Source organism: Sinocyclocheilus grahami, unplaced genomic scaffold (assembly GCF_001515645.1).
Source record: "Sinocyclocheilus grahami isolate Dianchi unplaced genomic scaffold, SAMN03320097.WGS_v1.1 scaffold356.1, whole genome shotgun sequence".
NCBI lineage: Eukaryota > Metazoa > Chordata > Actinopteri > Cypriniformes > Cyprinidae > Sinocyclocheilus > Sinocyclocheilus grahami.
This window is the reverse complement of record NW_015505535.1, coordinates 160,201-171,669: the sequence shown is the minus strand read 5'-3', so window position 1 is coordinate 171,669 and position 11,469 is coordinate 160,201. Positions and strand designations below refer to the sequence as shown.

Sequence of the window (11,469 nt, the reverse complement as noted above, 5' to 3'; positions counted from 1 at the left end):
TTTGTTTATTTAGTTTCATGTCTATTAAACTATCAACACTGGCTCCATTTGTAGTCCCTGGACAGCCGACCAACTTCCAGGTTGGTGAGGTGTCAGACACGAGTGTTGAGCTAACATGGGAACCGGCCTTCGAGAAGGAGGGAATCATCAGTTACGAACTGCATTACAGAGAGGGCAGGCAGGAATCTCAGGTGCCTTCTCCACAACAAACCTTCTCAAATATGTTGTCAGGACCACTGTTGCACATGTCATTAGCAGTAACGTTATTATTTTCGGCCAAACAGGTAAAGAAAACATTCGGGCCAACCTCTTCCTATGTGGTGGAGGGTCTACGTGCAAATACAGAGTACTTCTTCTCTCTGGCTGCCGTCTCCAACAAAGGCATTGGAGCCTTCACCAACGAAATATCCCAAAGGACATCCCAAGCCAGTATGTAGTCCATTTCCTTTCCTAGGGACCCGAATGAAGTGTTTGGGGAGGGGGGGGGTCTAATATTGTATTTTGATTGAGAAATGCTAAGACACAATGGCAATTTTGAGCTTTTGATGGGGTTGGGAGACAACACCACACTGTTTGAAAGGGCCACTGTAACCTTCACCCTAGTTTTCCAATCCAGGGATATTGCTTATCGACTCCAGAACTATCAAGAGTAAATGATAATGGTGTGCTTGTGTGTGCAGCAGATATGTGTTAAAGACTGGATGCTTGTCTGGTCACTGGTTTTTGACCGGTGTTCTGCTTCAGGTTTTCTGGCAGTGGTTCTTTGCCTCATTCCTTTGTGTTGTGTTTGTTTATGCATCTGAATGGCACAAAACAGCATCACATTTGAGCCAGAAGTGAGTTTTGCTACATGCAGGCTGCAAAGGTGATGTTGTTTTGATGAAAATATTTCCAAATGGCTTGGCAAAGCTTTATGCTTTTGTAGCGACTCAGCTCATGGGAAATATGAATAATTAACCATAACTAGTTATAATTAATTATTCATATTTTAGATCCGCTGTAGATATTTAGTTGACCTCTCAGGGTCAACTGTCTTGTCAATTCTAAGAATGTTAATTTCCTGGTTAAGGGAAATAACTTTCTTACTGTACAATTCTACAAAGCTTGTAGCGTAAATCTGCATGATTAGTGACTCCGGATGAATAATGGGTGACAAATGCACTTGTGAATGTGGCATTTCCACAATTCTGCATGATTCTAGCTAACTTCCAAGCCAGATAAACGAAGAAAAAATTATGTGCACCTTCAAAATGATTCCTAGTAGTTTTTTTATGCTTTCATGTTTTAGTGTAAAGGTTAAAAAAAAAGTCGTGTTGGTTTGAGAAGGCTAAATTGATCAAGCATAATGCTCAACTCACTGTCTGCCGCTGCCGCTTGGTCGTTCCTTTAAAAAAACTAAAACTTGAATTTAACAAGCATAAAATGTTCCAAACATATTTCTAAATTAACTTTATAAAGAAACAAAAAGAAATATGACCACTTTGCCATTAAAAACCAAAACTGAACTATTTTAATAGCTGTGTAATGGGGAAGAGAGAGGTATGTACATTACTAAGCACTGAAATATAAAACAAATAGAAAAGGAAAAATTAAACACTGCGTCGTCAGAGTTGGTATGTGGCTTTATCAGACACTTGCACTTAACATTTTATGAAAATCAAGCTCAAATGGAGTTAATAAGGTTTTTGACCAGCGAATGACGGAGATCTGTGTTTTGTCTGTCATTACAACGGCCGCATCTGAGGCAGCAAGTGCATCGCATTATATGCTTTCATCAACTTACAGGTTATAACATTTATTGTAGCTATATGGGCGCTTAGATTTTCATGTCGTTTAATACACTTGGCCAGAATCTCATGATAGACGATGAAGCGCTATATGCACAGGATATTTAAAACATAGCCTACAAAAGTAGCCTATTGGTTACAACTAGACGCCACATAAAAAACATTAGCCTTTATAAACATAGTGTTTTAGTGAAGAAAACGCTGTACTTACTCAAACATAATTTATTATTTACCCTTGCATTGCGAACAAGCTGAGATCTGTCTCCAGGCTGTGCGGCGCTGCGCTTTGTTCTGAATGGAAGCAGGGTGAAGTTAAGAGGTTTTGCTGACAGTTTGAGGATCCATAGCGTTAAAAAGTTTAGTGACAAGCTCTTTTGAATGCACTGTTAAAAATGTATTGTAAAAATGACATCAATTGCTAACAGTGTGCTTTTCATTGGTTAAATATTTGTAAAACCCCCAAACAGACATAAGGAAGACCAATAGCAGTGATTTAAAACAATAATAACGAAATATAATAGAGTTTGGATTTTCCACGACACACCTGACTGGGCTAGGGTATGGTGACTGCCATACGGAAACACCGCTCCTGGGACAAAGCCAAATTATTATCAATGTACTTACTCACACGTACATTTATCCACACGTACGTTATCCAGATGCTTATCCACATGTACGTTATCCAGACGCAAAGTAAAAAAATCCTTTCTTTGCTACGTCGCCGCCACGCCTCCGCGCAGTTTGAGCGCAGCTCCGACACGTGACCGTGACGTCTAACGTCTCATATCTTACGTCTGACGCCTGAATACTGCTTCTAATACTGCTTCTGAATACTGCTTCTGCATCCCCTTGTCCAAATACCCACACTTGTGGTCTTGGCCACTTGAGAGCACGTGCGCGCGACAGGAAGTAAGTGCGCAAGACTGACCCAGGTCTTAAAAACGCCAAAGTGCAGTGCCCTTAACGCACACTATCTCGAATACCGCTCCGGAGCGCTATTCGAGGCTTAGTGTATCCCATCATGCATCATGTTCTGGAAATAAATCGTGAGACTTTTTGCCGAGATCTCGCGAGAGGTCACGGAAACCTTTCCAATGCAATTTAAATATTAATATAATAATTAGATATTACATATCATTTGGTAGAAAAACTGTGTTTTTACGTTTTATTGGTGCAAAGATGAGTAGTGGTGATATTTATTTTGTACAGCATTTGCAACTGCTTTTTATCACTTAATTAGAGGCACCACAAATTAAAATGGTCATGTTATAGGGACTACTGAACAGACATTTAGAAGTTGATTTTAAAATGCAAAGTATTTAAAAGTAAAATAAAGCTATATAAACACTTGCATTTTTACAACACTACAAGTGTGTCCCATCAGGTAATGAAAAGTTCGACACACACTTGTGGTCTTCATGCTCACTTGAACACTTGGGCCAAATATAGGAAATACGTCATATAAGTGGTCAAGTGCAAAGACCGCAAGTGTGGGTATTTGGACAAGGCATATGGGATTTTGGCCAGACGGCTGGCGAGCGTATACACGTTAGTTCTCCTCTCAGTTTGCTTAGCAATCAGCAAAAAGTGCATATATCACACCCCATACGTCAAAGCTTCTCTATCCCTATCCTGTATTGACCCGAATACATCTGAAAAAACGCAGTCGTCTTATATTCAGGGTCTAGACTTTGATGTGTCAATAATACACACACAACAATAGGTGGCGCCAAATACGCATAAAACGAGTGTGCCGTGAAATACGTAATGTAACGCGTGTTGTAAAGATTGCGAGAAAAAACTAAAGAATAAGAAAAGCTTACAGCTGCATGAGTCGTGACTGTCACGTTAGCCTGATGGCACCAAACTCCCTGTGATTTTAAAACGTAAGACGGTAACCAGATTCGAAGACTACAGTAAGATTTAACTTCTACTGTTAATAAGATTTTGGTAGGCTACTATTAGATGGATAGCCTAAATGTCCTAATTCATGTTTTGGTTTTTTTATGATATATCAAAAAGTGTATATTTTTTAAATGTGATTGTTGGTACATTTGACCAGTTTTTACCATACTTTCAAAACAAAAATTTAAATATTAAAATATGCAATATGAAAATAATTGAAGACAAAATGTGTTTTACTGAGAAAAAAACAGATTTGGTTTTTAAAAAGCCTTTTTCCAAAAGGTACATCTGGAAAAAGGGGGGTCGTCTTATAATCAGGGTCATCTTATATTCGGGCCAATACGGTACACTCACGAGCTCTCGTCAGATGCGGCTGTCAGAAAATCTATATATGACTGCGCTGCAGGCCGTTGACGGTCACGACTACACACTGTACGCGAGACGCTTACACCTCAGAGGTGAACTATAACCTCAATACATCACTCACGGCTAGCTTTTTGGTCCTTCGTCTTAAAGTACATCTGTCACCCTTCACATTTTAGCCCTTCTCAACTAACGATGCACCGAAATGAAAATTCTTGGCCGAAGCCGAACAAAATGAAACACTGGGCCGAAGGCCGAATACCGAACACAGAGTTTTTTTCCCCCATGTATTTCCGACCCCGGGGCCCCCCCCCCCCATTGCATAGATTAAAAAGCCAAAATGTGCTTTTTACGGTTTTATCTTGCTTTTCAAAGAAAAAAAAAAAAAATTACAAAACAACAATTTAAAAATATTTAACACTGAACATTTTTAACATTCTAGCAGACACTATACCAATAAAGCACAATTTAACTTAAAATTAATAAGTTAGTAAAATAATATTTTTTGGCCATCAGACCCCCTTCTTGAATCAGGCATGTATTTTTTCTTTTTCTTTTTTTTTACTGTACAATTAAAAGCAGCCTTGCTGAGAAGAGACTTCTTTTAAAACATTAGGAAATATTACAGATCCTAATTTGAACACTGTGTGACTTATAATAAATGTATTAAAACAGAGCTGTTGTAATGATTATTATTATTGTCTTTTTCCTTTCTTTTACAGAACAACAGTAAAATGACAATACTAACATTTATGAATGTTGAGGAGTTCTTTTTCTCAACTTTTATTTTGGCGTAAACGCGCAGGAAGACCTCAATGCTTCTTTTTGTTGACAACAGCAGATTTATAAATGAGTCTCATTACGAATACGTCGTACGTATCGCATTGTCACATTCCTTTTTGCATACGCAGATTTTCCTCGCGCTTTGAACCCTGGTTAACACAATAGTATCCAGCTGCAGACCCGCAGCCCCAGCAGTTTCAGAACCGCAGCCACAGAACCGGAAGTGAGGGGCGGGGCTTACTTTTTTTTTTTAACAGAGTAGCGCCACCTTACGGTTTATTACACACGATACGTCATACTTTATGTAAGCATTTTATAAACATTAATCTTGTGTAATTTAGTTGTGATTTAGCGCACCGGAGCAGTTCCACCGGGCTCACGGTTCAAAGAACCATGATGTTTTTGATGTCTTGTTTTTGCTCTACCAAACAATTATGACCAATACTAACAAAAGTGGCGAACCTCTGTGCGTTTGTGTTGTGCAAGGTGAGCTTTCATGACTTCAGAATGAAACAAAGTCCTCAGGCTTCATCCTCTCCCCTCTCTGGAACTTCGCTTCAAGTGTGTTTATCCGCAACCGAGATTCAGGGGCTCGCCTGCCTGCCCATGGGCGGTTAAATAATTAATTTGCCGTGCATACCTGACTGTTTGATCATCTCCTCATATCTGTGCGCTTTCTGGATTTTAGCATGTTCCCCCTAGAGAGCCTCTTCTCATGTCTTGTTGTGTCAAGCTTGACCTACTGCCCTGCAGAGAGAAAAAAGCGAGCGCCAGCGGAGGCCCGCCGAGAAGAGACGAGGTAGACAGCATCATAATTTGAAGAGCCAAGAGCAAACTGTGCTGGGTTCTGAGGGAAAAAAATGAAAATTTTTTTATTTTCTAAAACTAGCGTAATCCACAAAGAACAAGCAGTAATGGTAGAAAAGAAGACAGCTCCTGCGCTCCAGAAGCTGGAATAGCTAGGTCACGATCTATCGTCAGCGACTGTCAGGCCTGCATGTCGTTAGCTTACAGCTGGCATGTCTTACGGGAAACGTGCGTAGGGTTTTGGATGCTTCACCTGACAAGGAGCTTTCAAATCAAGGCAGAGTCGCAGGTACTTTATTATTCAGTTCCCCCTAGAGAGCCTCTTCTCATGTCTTGTTGTGTCAAGCTTGACCTACTGCCCTGCAGAGAGAAAAAAGCAAGCGCCAGCGGAGGCCCGCCGAGAAGAGACGAGGTAGACAGCATCATAATTTGAAGAGCCAAGAGCAAACTGTGCTGGGTTCTGAGGGAAAAAAATGAAAATTTTTTTATTTTCTAAAACTAGCGTAATCCACAAAGAACAAGCAGTAATGGTAGAAAAGAAGACAGCTCCTGCGCTCCAGAAGCTGGAATAGCTAGGTCACGATCTATCGTCAGCGACTGTCAGGCCTGCATGTCGTTAGCTTACAGCTGGCATGTCTTACGGGAAACGTGCGTAGGGTTTTGGATGCTTCACCTGACAAGGAGCTTTCAAATCTAGGCAGAGTCGCAGGTACTTTATTATTCATTGGGCAATAAATGATTCAGAGTGGCGTCGACGTGCACATTGTCTATGGTGTAATTACCGGCATGCTGAAAAACAGCCACTTTCCATTTGCACTGATGCACGACGGCCCCCGTTTCTTGTCGACATCTCTATCGTAGCAGAACGGGTCACGAGCCCACTCCAGTCATAGTCCCTTCGCTCGCTATTTTACATTCGAATGCACTGCGAGTAACTGTTAAATTGCGTGTGTGTGTGTGTGGGTGTGTGTTCTATCACTCGGTAATTTAATTTAATTGATTTGCTGTGACAGTGGCCTTGTGACGAATTGGGTTAGCTTCACTTTACCTGCACTCACTGTTCACTATAGTTTGCTAGCAGCATGCTACTCTTACTATTTCTGCAGTACGAAAATTTTTTGTATGGCATGCTAAAATGTGTAAAAAACACTGTAAGAGGCTATTTTCCCACAATGCAATGCGCTCAACTTGACCGTGCATTTCCAGTATGAACGGGAAGTGATATCAGCTGTCATTATCTCTTTCTTGCCTCTTTTGACCAGTCTGGCAAAATGTAAGGTGTTTTGGTGACAAAAAAAGCTGAATGCTAATCTTATTTTGCTTGTTTTCTTTTTCTTTAGCTCCACCCAGGTTCACAAAAGTACCTGTCGATATGATCGGCGTCTCCGGAGGTGTTGTATCCTTCGTATGCCAAGCCACAGGTGACCCCAAGCCAAGAGTAACCTGGAATAAGAAAGGAAAGAGGGTGAACTCTCAACGCGTCGAGGTGAGACTTAGCGTGCTAGCACTTATTCAGTATATCAGTTGAATAATCAGCCGTTTCTATGGTATTTCTCACAAAATGCCATTAAAAAGACGTCAAGAGATTTTTTTGGGGGTCAATCTGAAGTGATTACATAGCATACATGTCTTAGCTTCTGTGGGTTTTAGCCTGTGTTTTATATTCCTTTCTTGTTTGCGGTGTTCTTTTGTCATAACACAGCTGGCAGCTATAGTGTTGATCAATGTTTAGTGTATCTTAATTAAAACTAGCTCTGTATTTAACCACGTTGTCACTATTCAACAAAGATGAAAAACTTTCCTTAAAAAACAAAGATGAACACAAAAATAAGTTGGCGGTTCCGATCCACTCGTCGGCATGAACCCAAGAGTATGCTCAAATTATCATCTTGGTTGCATTGAAAAGTAATTTCGTGAGGGGTTTGAATTAATTCATTTCCCCGAAGGTTTTGCTTTGATATTGATCTACACACACTTAGGACAGTGTGGTATCACTGGACTGCTTCTCATTATCGTAGCCTTGAAAACTCACCCTCCAAAAAAGCGAAGAGAGTTTTGCCACTGGCTTAAAAAAAGAGCCTCGTTCCTCTTTGTCATTCCCTATTGATTCGAGCGACTGTTTCGCTACAATGACATCAAATGCGAAGGCACCGCAGGAGCCTAATTATCTCTCTCGCATAATTTGAGCTCACAGCAACATCTAGACGTTAAAGGACATTTTGGCGCCTTAAAATATGAGCACAACTATTTTTTGTCAGAATTAATTGATGTAAACATGAAAAGGGCTATGGTTAAGGGTCAAAAGTTGGGGGTGCTGGTTGATCAATTCAAAACTTTTCAGCAGGGAAGTTACATGTCATTTTCTAAGACCGTTCCCCCTAGAGCAACTAGGAATTAAGTGCCTTGCTCTCAAGGCACGCGGTAACTCTCCAATTCTGGGATTGAATTCACAGTCTTTGTGTCTTCAGGCCAGATTTTTAACTACCAACCTACTGTTAATGACATTTTACCATGAAACATTTCAATGTAATATACCAACTCAATCTTTGTCCTCTCACACAGACAGTAAAGTTTGACGAAGGTGCGGGAGCCGTCCTAAGAATCCAGCCTCTCCAAGCGCCTCGAGACGAGAACATCTACGAATGTGTGGCAGAGAACAGCAAAGGCGAAATCAGTGTCCAGGCTAAGCTGTCAATTATCAGAGGTAAGACTAAAGGTTGACCTTTTTTTTTTGTGTTTTTTTTGTGAACCAACCATTAATGTCAGGAGTTTCCAATCCTGCCCCAAGAAGGCCACTGTCATGTTAAGTTCATCTACCTGGAAGTTTCTACACTACAAAATCTGTCACTGCAATGGTATCCTTTCAACAAGTACACCCTTTTACCTTACTTACCCCTAAAAGGTGCCATAGCACCTTAAAGGTACATATTTATACCTAAATGGTACCTTTTTATAAGGCTACCGTTCCAGTAACAACTTTTGTACCTTTTTTCTGAGAGTGTAGTGATCCTGAAGACCTTGATTAGTTAGTTCAGGTGTGTTTAATTAGGGCTGGCGTTAAACACTTCTGGAAGTTTACCCTCCAGGAGCAGGGTTGGATCTCCCTGCTTTAAGTGTACACCTCCCGCCAGTTTTCGGAACCCACCTCCCAAAATGTTTTAGATATGTCTCTATTCAACACACTAAGAAACTGATGAGTTGAATCAGATGTTTTAATTAGTGAGACATCTAAAACATTCTGGAAGGTGGGTCCCCAAGACTGGAGTTGAGAAACACTGCCCTACAGGACCATCTAGGCAAATGGGGAAACTGACCAGCGTTCTCTGGTTAACCTGAATGTGACACAATCTTACTGTTGCAGAAACTCTAAATCCGTCCTAGCCAATCACAGAACCTCTGTCGTCCTCACCATCGAGTTATCCGGTTGTTCCCCGTGCGCTGAGATCTAGCCATCTGCCTCGTCAATGCCGAGCGCTGGAGCAGGCAGCTTGCAGGCTTCTTCCTGGGCCTGAACCCAAGCCGAGGGTTTTTGTAGGCAGCCCAGTTTTACATGAAAACCCTGGCTTAGGCAAGACCCATGCGGCTCAGGAAGGAACACAGGCGGTAGCACAAGGGGGGGGGGGGAAACGGCTGCTGCCCACTTCGCTCTCTCATCCCCATCTGCTGTGGGCTCGCAATTACATTGAACCTCATCAATAGAGCAAGCCCCACTCACACTCATACAAAGGACGACACATGTGTCCGCACATTCCCAAAAGAGCGCCTCTGCTCCTGAACGCCTGTGCAGACATTAATTAAAATCAATTAAACTGTCCACTATTCCAGCTGCTATTTGTGGTCTCCAGCAGGTTCTTCTTTCATTTTGTCCCTGGCCAACTTCTGAAACTGGTGACTTCATTAAGTACCCAGTCACCTTGCCGTCTTCAGGGAGTGTCCACTCGCCTGCTGCAGAGAAAACACAGGAAGGCTTTGCTGTAGATCTGCCGGTGCTCTTTCCAGGGGTTTAGGTTTGTTATTAGCTGCCTTCTGGCTGCCCACAAGAGCGGTGAGCAGAATGCTTAAGATGTGCCATCTGCTTTTCCACCGTGTCGCAGAATCCTCTGAGAGTCCTTGGAGGAGTCTCGGAGAAAACTGAGGCAAAGACACCTGCAGCCGTCGCTGCTGCTTCTTCTCCGTGTCTCTAAGGGCGTTGAACCCTCGCTTCCCCTCCTCCGCTTTCTTCTCTTGTAGCCTCGCTGTTTTTCTATTCAATCTGACCCTGGCTTTCAGCCCTTCTTGGCAGTCTTGTCCACCAGCGACCCAGAGCTAGCATTTCATAGAATCCAACACCAACAGCAGCCCAGGTTTTGCCATCTGCTCGCTTCCTGCGAGGTGTCAGACGCTCACACGCTTCTTTACACATTCAGGTGTGCCTGGCCTTAGCTTGCCCCTGGTCATGCTGTGAGAGCGCTAGGTTCAGAGTGCTGGCCAACAAAAGATCAGAGCGGGAATGCTGGACCGCACAGCCACGGGTAACCATCGTGCAACCCAAAATCCAAAGGTGTCAGACCACCTTCCCAAAACATTAGCTCTTTTCCAAAACCTTCTATTTTTTTTAGACAACATCATAGGCTAACTCCAGATGTGAAGGCTTTTGTGAAAGTTGGCTAGTTTTAGCAGCAGCGCAGACTGTATTATGTGGATAAGGCAACACCAGAATGCACTGCGCTAGGCTCAGTGGGAAAAAAAAGTCCATAGCAAAGAAGGCCAATAGCTTTCGATTTTAACCAATATTTGCGTCTACGGTCTATTTTTAATCTCATTGGAGTGTTGTGTGTTTAGCATAGCAATATGTTAAAACTGTTGTAATATGTTGTGGATCAATATAATTGCTAAAAGTGGTTAGGGTCATACATGCACTCTTTTACCTTCTCTTTATTTGTGCCATGTATTTTTAAACTTATTCAAGTGTTGTGCTGTTAGGTTAGCAACATGTTAGCAAGAAAGATTTGTAATATGTTGCGGATCAATACAATTGATAAAGTAGTTTGGATTAGGGTTACAAGTAGGGTTGCCAACTTCAGAAAAGGAAAATAAGGGACAACCGTGGTTTTTCATAGAAAAATAAGGGACAGAATAAGGGACACACACAGGCCTATTATATATATATATATATATATATATATATATATATATATATATATATATATATATATATATATATATGTACTGTATATAAAACAGGTATATATCTTTTAGATTTGTAATGTTTTTTACTGGAGTCTCTTATGCTTATCAAGGCTGTATTTATTTGATCAAAAATACAGACAAACAGTAATATTGTTAAATATTATTGCAATTACTAATATTGGTTTCCAATCTTATTATACTTTAAAATATAATTTATTTCTGTGACGCAGCACTGAATTTTCAGCATCATTACTCTAGTCTTCAGTGTCACATGATCCTTTAGTCATTTAGTCATAGATCATAAGTCATTCTAATATGCTGATTTATTATCAGTGTTGATAATATTATCAACTGTAGTGCTGCTTACTATTTTTTGGAACCTGTGTTCCATAAATAAAATAAAAAGTTAAAAAGACCAGAATTTATTCAAAATATAAATCTTTTCTGACAATATCACTTTTTATCCATTTAACACCTTAATCCTTGCTGAATAAAAGTATTCTAAACATTTCTTTAAAAAAAAAAAAAAAAAAAAGAAGTGTACTGACCCCAAACTTTTGAAAAATATTGTATATTTAACAACATTTTTATTTGGAATAAATACTGTTATTTTTAACTTTTTATTTATCAAAGAATCCTTAAAAATATCACAGGT

General features: G+C 40.7%; 1 protein-coding gene across 1 annotated transcript in view; it reads left to right on the top strand.

Moving 5' to 3' along the window:
• The first annotated feature begins 17 nt into the window (after positions 1 to 17).
• Positions 18 to 11,469, top strand: part of LOC107548817 (receptor-type tyrosine-protein phosphatase S-like) — a 40,278-nt gene continuing 28,826 nt past the window's right edge. Inside the window, exons 1-4 of the mRNA XM_016229639.1 lie at positions 18 to 191; positions 285 to 429; positions 6,986 to 7,131; positions 8,208 to 8,349. Coding sequence (XP_016085125.1) covers positions 18 to 191; positions 285 to 429; positions 6,986 to 7,131; positions 8,208 to 8,349 — 607 coding nt within the window. The remainder of the gene's footprint in view (positions 192 to 284; positions 430 to 6,985; positions 7,132 to 8,207; positions 8,350 to 11,469) is intronic.